Source organism: Triticum aestivum, chromosome 6D (assembly GCF_018294505.1).
Source record: "Triticum aestivum cultivar Chinese Spring chromosome 6D, IWGSC CS RefSeq v2.1, whole genome shotgun sequence".
Taxonomy (NCBI): Eukaryota; Viridiplantae; Streptophyta; class Magnoliopsida; order Poales; family Poaceae; genus Triticum; species Triticum aestivum.
The window spans coordinates 101195122-101207346 of NC_057811.1; the positions used below are offsets into that span (position 1 = coordinate 101195122).

Sequence of the window (12225 nt, forward strand, 5' to 3'; positions counted from 1 at the left end):
GTGCTGTGGGCGACGCTCTTCGCCGCCGGCTTCGGGTCCATGGAGCTGCTCTACCTCTCGGCGTGCCTGGCCAAGGTGCCGCACGGCGGCTGGCTGCCGCCGCTGCTCTCGCTGGCCACGCTGCTGGTCATGTCCGCGTGGCACTACGGCACGGCCAAGAAGCAGGAGTACGAGCTGCAGAACAAGGTGTGCCTGGACCACTTCATCGGCCTCAGCTCCGGCATGGGCCTCGTGCGCGTCCCGGGGGTGGGCTTCGTCTACTCGGACTCCGTCGCCGGCGTGTCGCCCATGTTCGCGCACTTCGTCACCAACTTCCCGGCGTTCCACCGGGTGCTCGTCTTCGTGTCGCTGCAGACGCCGACCGTGCCCAAGGTGCCGCCGGAGGAGCGGTTCCTGGTGGGCAGGATCGGGCGGCCGGAGCACCGGATGTTCCGCTGCGTGGTCCGGTACGGGTACAAGGAGGGCCGGTGGGACCACTTCAACTTCGAGGACCAGCTGCTGGTGAAGGTCATGGAGTTCCTCCAGATGCAGCCGTTCCCGTGCGCCGGCGGCAAGCGGCTGGGGAAGGAGGAGGCCGGCGACGAGGAGGAAAAGGAGGCGGAGGACCCGATTGCTTTTTTAAGAAAAACTAGGGACCCGATTGCATTTTTAGCCCGCTTATGTGTGGGGTCGGGCAGTCAGATTCGCGTTTAACCCAGGCAAAGCGAGCAGTTTTTACACTTAGTAGTTTTTTGCCACGTATTAATAAAAAAGTGGTAGTTTTCGGGACAAAATCGTAAAGTGGTAGTTTTCTGTCACGTTTCCGCGAATTGTGGTAGTTTTTGGTTAAATACTCGCCAAGGGAGGAGGCGTTTACGGCGAACGTCGCCCCGTAGGTGCCCGAGGACCTGCTCCAGAAACATCGCCGGCGGCAGCTCCTGCGTCGTCGCCGCACCCGGGGGAGACTGCAGCGATTTGGGTTGGGGAGAGGCGAGGGAGAAAGGGAGACAGGAGGGCGCTCCGGCGTTTGATTTGTGGGACGGGATTTTCACTGTTTCTGTTTTATCAGCATCCAGCAGGGCTATCGCGCGCTTTTTTGACCGGAGTCAGTAGGCAGAGCTCGTCCAATGAACACCTGACAGGTGTCCTTATTGGTCCGATGTGAGAGGTTTCCAATCTCTTGAAAAGAAAATGTGCTAGTGGTAAAATTATTGTTTCTTCTTTGTGAGACCAAAGCTGAGGTGATTTTCATGGTAACTCCAACGTTGGATTACATTTTATGAGCGTATTTAAATTTAAAAGAGCCCCGCTTCCATACAACCCCCTCCAAAAAGACGTATAAAAGCCAATATAGACATTTAGCAAAACATACCCACTTTTGTATGTATTGGGGGTTGGCCCGCCGGACCCTATACGACATCCCCCCCCCCCAAATTTGAAACCGTAAGCATCCATCGTCGTCGTCACGACTCTTGCCGGTGGCCATCTCCAATCATCGGCGTTAGGCTCACCGGCCGTGTCGCATGAGGTGGCATCCACACCCCCTCCTCACACACAGCGTCGTGGTCGCCGCCTTCCATGCAATTGGTGGCGCTCCTCCCCCACACGCATCGCCGCCCCCCGTTGAAGGTGCCATCGAGGAACTTCTTTCTTTCCCATGCCGTCGACCAAGACTAGGACCAAATTGGCGCCTACTTCCCAAACTTTAAGGATGACAGACAAGGGGATCCTTTAGCACCCCTCCTATTTGACATCATAGCTGGTGTCCTATATTTGTTTGTCAAATAGGCGACATAATTTAATATCTGGACTTGTTTTCCATTTAGTTGATGGAGGTGTGACATTGTTGCAATATGTTGATGGCACTGTTTTCTTATGAAAAATGACCTAATTGAAGCCAATAACTTGAAATACATTCCATGTATTTTTGAACAAGTTTCAGGGCTCAAAATTAATTTTCATACCTGCTTATTAGGAGAGACGGTAAAAGAGAACAACAATATAAGTAGATTTTACATGTGTTGTTGGGTCTTTGCCTCTGCAATAATGGTGATTTTTTACGTGGTTCTGATAGATGGTGCTATCGTATGTCCGCTGATGGAGACTTCAATCCACAGAGGGTAACGGCTGAGCGAGTCCACGGAGGGCTCCACCCACAAAAGGTCCACAAAGAATCAACATTGTCTATGCCATCATGGCTTACATCCACGAAGAACTAGCCTCACTCGGGGTAGATCTTCACGAATTAGGAGATATCTCCTTGGTCTTACAAACTCTTTGTTTCAACTCCACAATCTTGGAGTCTTTCAAGTGACACCTAACCAATCTAGGAGACACCACATCTTCAAAACATAATAGATGCTGTTGTTCATGATGAACTCCTTGCTCTTGTGCTTCAAAAGATATTCTCCTCAGCACTCAGTCACTCTCTCACATATTTGGCATGGTAGTAGGAGAAGAATTGGAGTGGGAAGCAACTTGAGGGGGGTAGAAATCAAGGATCAAATGGTTGGAGCGGAATCCCCTTGATTTCAACACAAGTTTAGGTGGTTTTCTCGGAATTGGACATGGGAAGTGATAGTTTCGTCCTGGCTGCTCTTTGAGAGTTGGTGGAATGGGTGGAGGTATATATAGGTAGCACAAAAGAAATAACCGTTACACACCTTTATGCACAAACTCGGTGAGACCAACTAGTGCAAAAGGTTTGAACTTTAGGCTTTTCGGATGGAAGAGCTCGATGAGATTGATGGGTGAATATGACCTAATCACTTTCCACACTTCGGCGAGACCGATCAAAACCACTCGAAAAATCCGAGATGAAATCGATAGGCAACAGAAGGTTGGCAAGTGCTCTTCGGTGAGACCGAAGGGTCATCTCGGTGGAACCGAATTACTAGGGTTTAGGCAGTGGCCATGTCAAGTGTTTCTCGATGGGTCTGGCTGGATGTGGTTCGGTGGGACCGAGACAGACATTAGGGTTTTATACATAGTAGGAAGTGAGAGTGTGGCTGAGGGTTTTGGAGCAATATCTCTAAGCATTTGAGCAAATAGTTCATGATCAAAATTACACCCCCTTTTAATAGTATTGGCTTTTCTATGGACTCAATGTGATATTTGATCACTTAACCAAGATGTAGAGTAGTCTTGAAGCTTTGAAAATGTTTGTCCTTCGCATTTTGAGGGTCCACATTCACATCTCATTGGCATACCTAGAGTGAACTTTCTTGAAGTATTCTTTGAGTAGGCATTAATTTAATGATGCATATGTTGTTATGAATTATCAAAACCACCCAGGGATTATTTGCATTTTCAAAGGTACTATGGTCTTCTCCTGCTACGGTGAAGTCTTATGGGGCAGGACCATCGAGCGAGGTAGTTGGTGTCTCTGTAGGTTTGGTGCGTCAAACCTTGCAGATTTTAGGTTTATGTCGATTCATTCATACAAATCTGATGAGTCTGTGTTAGTGTTTTATATGTCTTTTTGTTGGTGCGATCTATTGTGGCTTCGGAGTCATGCTATGGCGCTCTATTAAAGTTCTTGTGCTTCGATGCCCCCTACTTTTAGGTGATTATCCCGGCAAGCACTTTGACGCTCATGTTTTTCCATCTTTATGGATAGGTAACTTAAGAGGGTTTCAGTCAAATTTGTGTAGATGCACGCGTGACAGTGTCGCTTCTTCAACCTAACTACAGTCTCTTTCACAAAGCCTTGGCAACATTTCGTGTTGCAAAAATTAATACCATAGAGAAGTTGATTCTGAAATTTTCACAATGATTCTTAGTTCTAGGAGTTATTTTATACTTTTTGGATTTACGATCCAAATCATTGTACTTTAGTTTTCACAAGTTTGAATAAAGTTACAGACCTTTTTCTTTTTCTTTTCAAGAAAAACATGCCATGCCTGGCCACAGTCGAGTCGAGACCCAACCCCGTGTGGCGTGGAGCGACCCGACCGAGAGACGAGGGGAGACGTTCCCCGCCAAGCTCGCGGCGTCCCCTCTCCTCCATTCCCGCGCTTTGATCCCCACCACCACCACACCCCACCGCGCCATCCTCCATCCCATCGTCCTCGCCGCCGCCGATGCGTCCCCTCCCCCGGCCTCCCCCTCCCCCGCCTCCGCCACACGATGTTGCACACCACTCCGATCTTGACGGAGGCCAAGCGGCACGACGCCGCGGGCAAGAAGGCGGTCGCCCTCACGGCCGCGATGAGGCGCTCGGGGCCCAAGGGGCGCGGCAGCGGAGGGGGCGAGGCGGAGGGGAAGGCGGCCGTCGCCGTCGACGGCGACAAGAGCAGCCAGCACGCGCTCAAGTGGGCCGCCGACCACGTCCTCTCCCGCTCCCAGCCCTTCTTCCTGGTCCACGTCCGCCGCAAGAACACCGCCCTCAACCCCGCCGGTACGCTCTCGATTTGGGCCTCATCTGGCCGGCCGTGCGAACGATGGGATCGATTTTGATGGTACGGAATTATAGCAGATTCTCAAGCATGCGATCTACTCGTGTGCAGGTGGGAAGCAGTTCTCCACGTCGCACGTGCAGGAGGATGTCGCGGCCTGTTTTCTTGCCCAGCTGGATCTTCAGACCAAAGAGCTGATGCTGCCTTTCCAATGCTTCTGCAGCAGAAGAGGGGTATACGTTTCTTATTTCATCATCACTTTGTGTCTGGTTACATTCAAAATTTCAGCAAATTATTGTGCCCCTGTGTTTAAAAAAATCAATGCTTTTTATCGTTTTGTTAAACGAGCTGAATTTCCAGCACAAATTTACCTTTATTTTCAGATTTGTTTGGGAATTTCTCTAGGAACGAGCATGAAAGCTTATTTTAAGCTTTAATAGTAATATAAGTAGGACTAGATAAATGTCAATATAAAAAAAACGATACCACAAGTACCAAAATATCGAGTAAATGTTCTTTCTGCATTTGTGGCTGCTCATGAATCCCAGTTAGTGCCACAGTTGTTTGATGTGCAGATAAATCTAGCAATTGGGTGCCATCATAAGTTACTAACTCCCTTTTGGCTGACTTACTTTAATATCCACAGTTGCAATGCAGGGATGTCATTCTTGATGGAACAGATGTGTCAAAAGCTATTGTGGACTTTGTTGTAAAATATAATGTTGACAAGATTGTGCTGGGAGCATCATCTAAGAGTGCATTTGCAAGGTGATTTATATAAGTACATTACAACAACTTCTGCGTATCATTATCTCTTATTTGCTGGTACTCTTTCTTAGAGCAAATCTTGCCGTACTTTGATGAGCTCAATAATTTTCTTAACCATCGCAGAACAATTTGGAAAATGGATGTGGCTACATCTGTTACAAAAATTGCACCAAACTTCTGTTCGGTGTATGTGATTGCAAAAGGAAAGTTGTCTACTTTTAGGCCAGCCACTCATGCAATCGACAATGATACAAGCAAAGAGGATACGAAATCTGATGCACCTGGCAATGGGCCTTTAGCTGTACAAAGTTTGTATTTCACTTGACACTTTTATTCTTATAGCTGTACTACTCCCTCCGTCTCGAAATGAGTGTCGCTGATTTAGTACAACTTTGTACTAAACCAGCGACAGTTATTTTGGGATGGAGGGAGTACAATATTTATCTCTAGTAGATTATTCTTTGTTTGCTCATGAAGCACACGTGTAATTTGCAGGTGAACCAACACCCAAGTTCCCTGGAGAAGAACCTTCTTACAGGTGAGTCTACATCCCTAACTATCACATATAGGGTGATAGACAGGTCTCCTACAATGCTCTACTTACCTGCCTACCAGAAAGATTATGGTCCATTCTAAGCTGTTGATTGGCTGAGCTTTGTTTACCGGAAACTGTAGGGAGATCATGGCATTAAATTTTGTAGAAAAATATGTACTAGAATATGCACAAAGTTACAACGGTTGAGGATATACAGGGAAGGGTGTCGCGTAAATACTACATGTACAGGGATTCGTGGCTGAGCTTAGTTTTGGTTTAATGAAAATCTTGTAGAATTACGTGCATTAATCGGTTCACCCAAAAGCTCAAGCTGATGAGAAAGGTTTACAATGTAACACTGCCGTCATTTCTGGCTCTCCTGGGCCTAATGTGGACTGAAAGTAGGCTGTGATATTTATTTATTTATTTTCATTTTCTCTAGCTGGGCCTTGACCTCAAGTTTTCTGTGCTTTCATACTAGGTAGAATTATGCACGAGACAGTTCACCCCAAAGCTCATGCGATGGAGAATGCTGGACCATATACTTAAACAAATCTAACTATATGGAAACACCAATTACATTCATGAAGTATAAAATACACAATACACTCCTACAACCATACCATTATATGCCAAGCCCTTTTAGGTGGCCAATGGCCATACCATACTAAAAACCATGAGCAAATCTAAACCTTGCGAACTAGTATTTTCTTGCACAGCATGGTTTAAATAATTCCAAAACAGAATGTATGCAAGCCAATAAGTAAATGTTAAGTTTTATATATTATAAGCTAACTTGATATTTAATATATTATAAGCTAACTTGATATTTAATATTTAATACAGTATGGAATTTCCTTTTGGTGTCTTTCCCTTCTATGTATAGTATGGGATTTCCCCTCAGTCTTTTTCCTCTCTGAGAATATCATGAGATTTGAAGTACCAGTAACAAAAACCAAGAACAATGGATTTAACATTCAAAACATGATGAACATTTCAGCATAGAATATTATGAGAAATCCAGGGTATGTATAATTTGCAACATATGTTATTTCAAATATAATAGAACTTGAACCCCATTTTTTTTGGCAATCTAGTCATGCCTCATGATCTAAGTAACTGTACATACTTTGCCAAGTATTAATGCAAATATTTGAAGGATGTCATTGGCTCCAATTAGCTTATTCCCTTCTGTATATTGGAGTGTTTACGTTTGATCATTTCCAAAGAATGTTGATGGATCATGTGCAAGGAAAATTTTATCCTTTCGAATGTCGAATTTGACTCTTACCCCCTACAATGCAGCAATGTAAAATATGACCGTAGCCAGTAGATCATAATAAACCCAACTATTCACGACCATTAGTCGAGCTATTTTCTATGCAGCTAAAGTTCATAGCAGATATCTTATTTTTTGTCATATCGGTTAATCTAACTATTTCGAATTTTAATGTTCTCTTCAATGTTGTGAAAATTGTGGATTACGTTTCTATTTTGGCTTGTATATTTTTTTTTGATGGGGATAGTTATTTCTTACTCTATTTGATCTCGGGCCAGGCTGATGTCGACACACGCTGCTGCGCACATCGGTACCCATTTTGATGAAGCAGCACAACATGGCAACCTCAAGACACTAGTTCGACAGAAAAGTGCCGATTCACATCTTTCAAAAACATCTTCATGTCCAAGTGAATTCATAAGAGTTGTGAATAAACAAGGCAATCATTTGTCTCCAGAATATCCTGAGAATCGTAGAGAAACCTTGTTTTTGCTAAATAAGGACAATGAGCATCCATTCCAGGCTCCACATGAAGAATACTTGGGCATTGATGATAATGCACTTAGTCTTGAATATAATGCCTATGGCTCTTTAACCCCAACTGGAGAATGTGCTTCATCAGCTTCGAACTATCAAGCAGTATGATTCGAGCATTTCTACCAGAAGCTTTGTATCCTAATTCTTTATGGCATACGGAACTACTAAAATCGGTTATATACAAGTCTTACCAACACCATGTCATTTGTAGGATGATGTGAAAGCTGATCTGAGGCAATTTCAGAAAAGGAATGGCAATATGCTTCGGAACTACAAAGAGGTACTGGTTATTGTTTACCATTTTGTGTCTTTGGTTCTGATCTTGCACTAGATCTGAAGGAAGCATTCTTTTGGGATCACAGTTACCTCTTGGGACCGAAGATGGGACAGAAAACTTGCATGCGGTTTATGAACGAGAAGATGGTCCTTTACTTGGCAGACAAGGTGCCAAACCGAATTCAGCGGCTCGTGGCCCAAAGCAAAACCTATTGACACTTGAAACTTTATCTTCCGACCCTCAGCATAGAGAAAGAATCACAGAGGAATTTATGGATCACAGTGCCCAGAAACAAGTTAACCCAATGTTGCGACGTTTGCCTCCAAAAATTTTCTCACCTCGAAATGATAGATATGCACCTGCTCCAGAGGAGAAACATAAACTTGAACTGAACAGCAAACCCTTGCCAAGGCCAATTGAGACTAAAAGAATACTAGAGTGTCTCCCTACTAGATTAGAGTGCAGATTGTATAATCCAAAGGAAATCGCGAAGGCGACCAATAATTTCTCAGAAGACCTGAAGGTTGGGGAAGGAGGTTATGGACCAGTCTATAAAGCTACACTTAATAATACCCCTGTTGCAGTCAAGATTCTTCACTCCAATGTAACTCAAGGCCTGAAACAGTTTCAACAGGAGGTATGGTCATAGCTCATTTTGCTTGACAAAACTGCCTTTTGCCACTACAATTTCTCTTTTCCAAACTAAAAGAGAAATGTTGTCAGGATATGTATTGGCATTAGGGCCGGTTTGGAAGAGAAGTATTTCCTGGCAAAGTTCAATACCAAAATTTTACCGGGAAATATCATTCTTCCGAACCAGCCCCTTACAATGTTTAACAAAACAAAAAACGTTGCATCCACAGTTCCCGCACTTCAACTTAGTCAATTTTCTCACTACAAATAGCCAGATACTGAAGTCAAAGGCAACATTATTCGGATGGAGATAGCATTTAGTTGTATGATAATGCGGTGATTTTTTTTAAACATTAGAAAATGAAAGGATTTTTACTTTTTCAGTAATGTAATTGATAAGTTTTGTTATCATCAGATTGATCTGCTGAACAACCTTCGGCATCCCAACATGGTACAACTAGTGGGTGCTTGTCCCGAGTATGGTTGCCTAATATACGAGTACATGCCGAATGGTAGCCTCGAGGACCGGCTCTATTGTCGTTCAAACACTCCGCCACTGCCATGGCAGCTCCGTTTCAAGATTTCAGTGGAGTTAGCCACTGGCCTGCTCTACCTACACCAAATGAAGCCTGAAGCCTTTGTTCACCGAGACCTCAAGCCTGGGAACATCCTCCTTGGCGAAGATTTTGTCTGCAAGATCGCCGATGTTGGTCTCGCCCGCATCATCCCCCGATCGATGGATGACACAAAGACGCAGTACCGGATGACCGACGCAGCGGGGACCTTTTGCTACATTGATCCTGAGTACCAGAAGACGGGACTGGTCAGCACAAAATCTGATGTGTATGCCCTCGGCATTATCTATCTTCAGATGATCACCGCAAAGGACGCCATGGGGCTCGCCTACGCTGTATCTGATGCACTGGAAGAAGGGACCTTTGAGGATCTCTTGGATAGCAGAGTGACTGGCTGGCCGGTGGAGGAGGCGAAGAGGTTTGCCGAGCTTGCACTGAAATGCTGCGAGCTGCGGCATAGAGACCGCCCCGATCTGGAATCTGTTGTGCTGCCTGAGCTAGTCCGTCTGCATGCACTAAGTGTGCCATCTGAACATCCTTCCGTGGACCAATCCCATCAGCGTTCAGCCAGTGACAAGGTAAAAGAACTGACCAGTTGGTCGCCCTTTGTTGTCTCCATTGGCTTATGAACAATGTTTCGGTTTTTCAATTTGGCGATGGAAACACCGAAATTGTAACAAAGTAATTAGGATATCTTACATCTGGAAATTAGCTGAAATCTGTTAAATTTTTCGATGTCTCACCTAGGCTTTTAACTCTTTTTTTTTTCTACTAGGAATGCAGGATTTAATTTTGATTGATGGCTTGTCTGAGATTCTTACCGAAGGTAGTGCGAAGGCAGGATCATTTTCAGCATAGCAATATGAGGACCAGGAGTAGGGTGTGTCAGGCTGTCAGCTGTCGCACTGGAACCTGCAGCTGTTCCAACTTTGATGTACATACTGCACTATCCCAGCAAAAATTTCAGATTGTTGTAGTTCTTTCTCCAGAAATGTTTAAATCAACAAACCTGTACATTTAACATACAATTTTGTAGCTCACATCTGCTAGTACAGAAGAACTCACACCTTCATGACCTGGGTCAATCACATGCTGCTTTCCTGTCATCCAGGGCCGAGGACTTTGATCCGGACTGGGAATTATGTAAACAGACTCGGAGAGAGATTTGCTGTAAGGACATATTTCTGACAAAGATTACTGTAAACAACAAGGGATCACATAAACAACGAAAATGTTTCATATTGGAAGACTCGGTCGCACCTAATTGCGCATTTCTTATCCACAATTTTTTGACGGCAAGCTACTCGGCCATTTTAGTGATTAACAACGACAGTTACATCGTTCAGAAGAAAGGGCAAAGAGGAAACCCAAGTACAAGCTTCAGGAGGTAGAGAAACGTACCTAACTATCTCAATGTGCCACCGAATTGGCTTCCCTTGGGCAGTGTTCAAATCTAGCTTTGTCAAATCCACTAGCTGTTACTCCATCCGTCCTTTTTTATAAGACATTTTAGCCAGTCCGCTTTGAACTGTTTTGGGCGTGTCTGAAATGTGTAAAACATCATATAAAAGGGAACAGAGGGAGTACATTGCAGTCATGAAAAATATCAGGTAGAGCTTGCTCTTGCTGATACACCACCATCACATAAAGTTTGGATAACACTCTCGCAATCAGATCGCAGTATGATCATATGGCTCCCATCTCTTGAGCCAAGAATAACTCATTTATAGCTGCATATGCTTCAGCCGTAAGCACGTCCAAAATTGATTGCGCCATATGCGAACACGTCCTTCTTCCATCGCCAATGCACCTACCGCAAGCAGCAGAACCGGATACATGCCCTGGTGGTTGATGGCGCCGTGCTGACTGATCCCGACGACATGGCCGCGGCGACCTTCGCGCCCTTCTTGCACTGATCGACCCCGTGACTGCACCCTCGACCTTCAGCACCTCATCGAGCCTGCCAATCTCGATGACCTTGATGCTCCCTTCACCGAAGATGAGATTTGGCAAGCGGTGAAGCGCTTGCCAGCGCGCAAGGCGTCAGGTCCGGATGGCTTCACCGCGGAGTTCCTACGCTCCTGCTGGTCTGTCGTCAAGCACGACCTCATTTGCGTCTTCCAGCAGCTCTACGCGCTCCGGGGACGCGGGTTCAGCCGCCTAAACCAGGTGCTGCTTACGCTGATTCCCAAGCGCGCCGACGCGGCCAGCCTGGGTGACTATAGGCCAATCAACCTAGCTAATTTTTTTTAAATAATACATTTTTTATAAAATTTGAAAAATAATATACGGTTTTGAGAAATTACACAAATAATACGGCGTCGGCTGTAAGCCGACTGGTGCTAGTCGGCCAGCGGCAAGCCGAATAGGGTCCACTCGGCCACCGGTAAGCCGATTAGTGGCTGGGCCACCCGACGCACGGCCAGTCGGCCAGGTTGCATGCAGTCGGCCGAGGGGAGGCCGACAGGCCGGCCTATCGGCTTCAGGTAAGCCGATAAGTGGCTGAATGGATGGGGTGCTGCGTGTGTGATCGATGGATGGCTGGGTACGTGGGCTGATTGATTTCAATATTGTATGTGTTGGCTGATTGATTTCAGTATTGCATGGCCACGTGCAGATGCATGACAAAACCACCTACGATGCGTACTAGCACAGGATCATGACTTGGTACAGCACTACAGCCAGTGCGTACGCGCATGACCTGGCCGGGTTGTACGTGGTCCAGGACCTGGTGTAGTGGTGTATATACAATACATCGAATATGTGTACACTGGCCGGCCGCATATGCATACGCGAGTACCCGAATACCCGTATGCCTGACTAACCCATGGACTCGCACATATATAATACTGAAATCAATCAGCCCACGCATGCCCACGCAGCCATCCATCGATCACACACGCAGCACCCCATCCATCCAGCCACTTATCGGCTTACCAGAAGCCGATCGGCCGGCCTATCGGCCTCCCCTTGGCCGACTGCATCCAACCTGGCCGACTGGCCGTGCGTCGGGTGGCCCAGCCACTAATCGGCTTACCGGTGGCCGACTGGGCCCTACTCGGCTTGCCGCTGGCCGACTGGCTCCAGTCGGCATACAGGAGGCCGACGCCGTATTATTTGTGTAATTTCTCAAAACCGTATATTATTTTTCAAATTTTATAAAAAAATTGTATTATTTAAAAAAATTAGCATCAACCTAATCCACCTCGTGGCCAAGATCTTCGCGAAGGTGTTGTCCCTTCTCC

At 45.8% G+C, this 12225-nt stretch overlaps 1 protein-coding gene across 3 annotated transcripts; it reads left to right on the forward strand.

Annotated features, from left to right (window-relative positions):
- Positions 1-3957: 3957 nt before the first annotated feature.
- Positions 3958-10474, forward strand: LOC123143837 (U-box domain-containing protein 52). 3 transcript variants are annotated; one of them, XR_006471097.1, is made up of 11 exons: positions 3958-4378; positions 4488-4609; positions 5023-5144; positions 5268-5452; positions 5640-5682; positions 7237-7597; positions 7707-7775; positions 7858-8409; positions 8821-9558; positions 9764-9914; positions 10092-10474. XR_006471097.1 is itself a non-coding variant. In XM_044562844.1 (10 exons), exons 1-10 carry the CDS (start codon positions 4108-4110, stop codon positions 9836-9838), a joined length of 2538 nt encoding a protein of 845 aa, XP_044418779.1. In that variant the 5' UTR covers positions 3958-4107; the 3' UTR covers positions 9839-10474. The 3 variants fall into 3 exon arrangements, 2 of the variants coding, with proteins under 2 accessions (XP_044418779.1, XP_044418780.1); XM_044562844.1 differs by having other exon boundaries at positions 9764-10474; XM_044562845.1 differs by having other exon boundaries at positions 3959-4378; positions 9756-10473.
- Positions 10475-12225: the final 1751 nt, after the last annotated feature.

Coding starts and splice junctions, on each gene's coding strand:
- LOC123143837 (XM_044562844.1), top strand. CDS start 4,108: ATGTTGCACACCACTCCGATCTTGACGGAGGCCAAGCGGCACGACGCC. Junction 5,453..5,639: donor TGGGCCTTTAGCTGTACAAA/GTTTGTATTTCA, acceptor TGTAATTTGCAG/GTGAACCAACACCCAAGTTC. Junction 9,559..9,763: donor AGCGTTCAGCCAGTGACAAG/GTAAAAGAACTG, acceptor CTAGGAATGCAG/GATTTAATTTTGATTGATGG.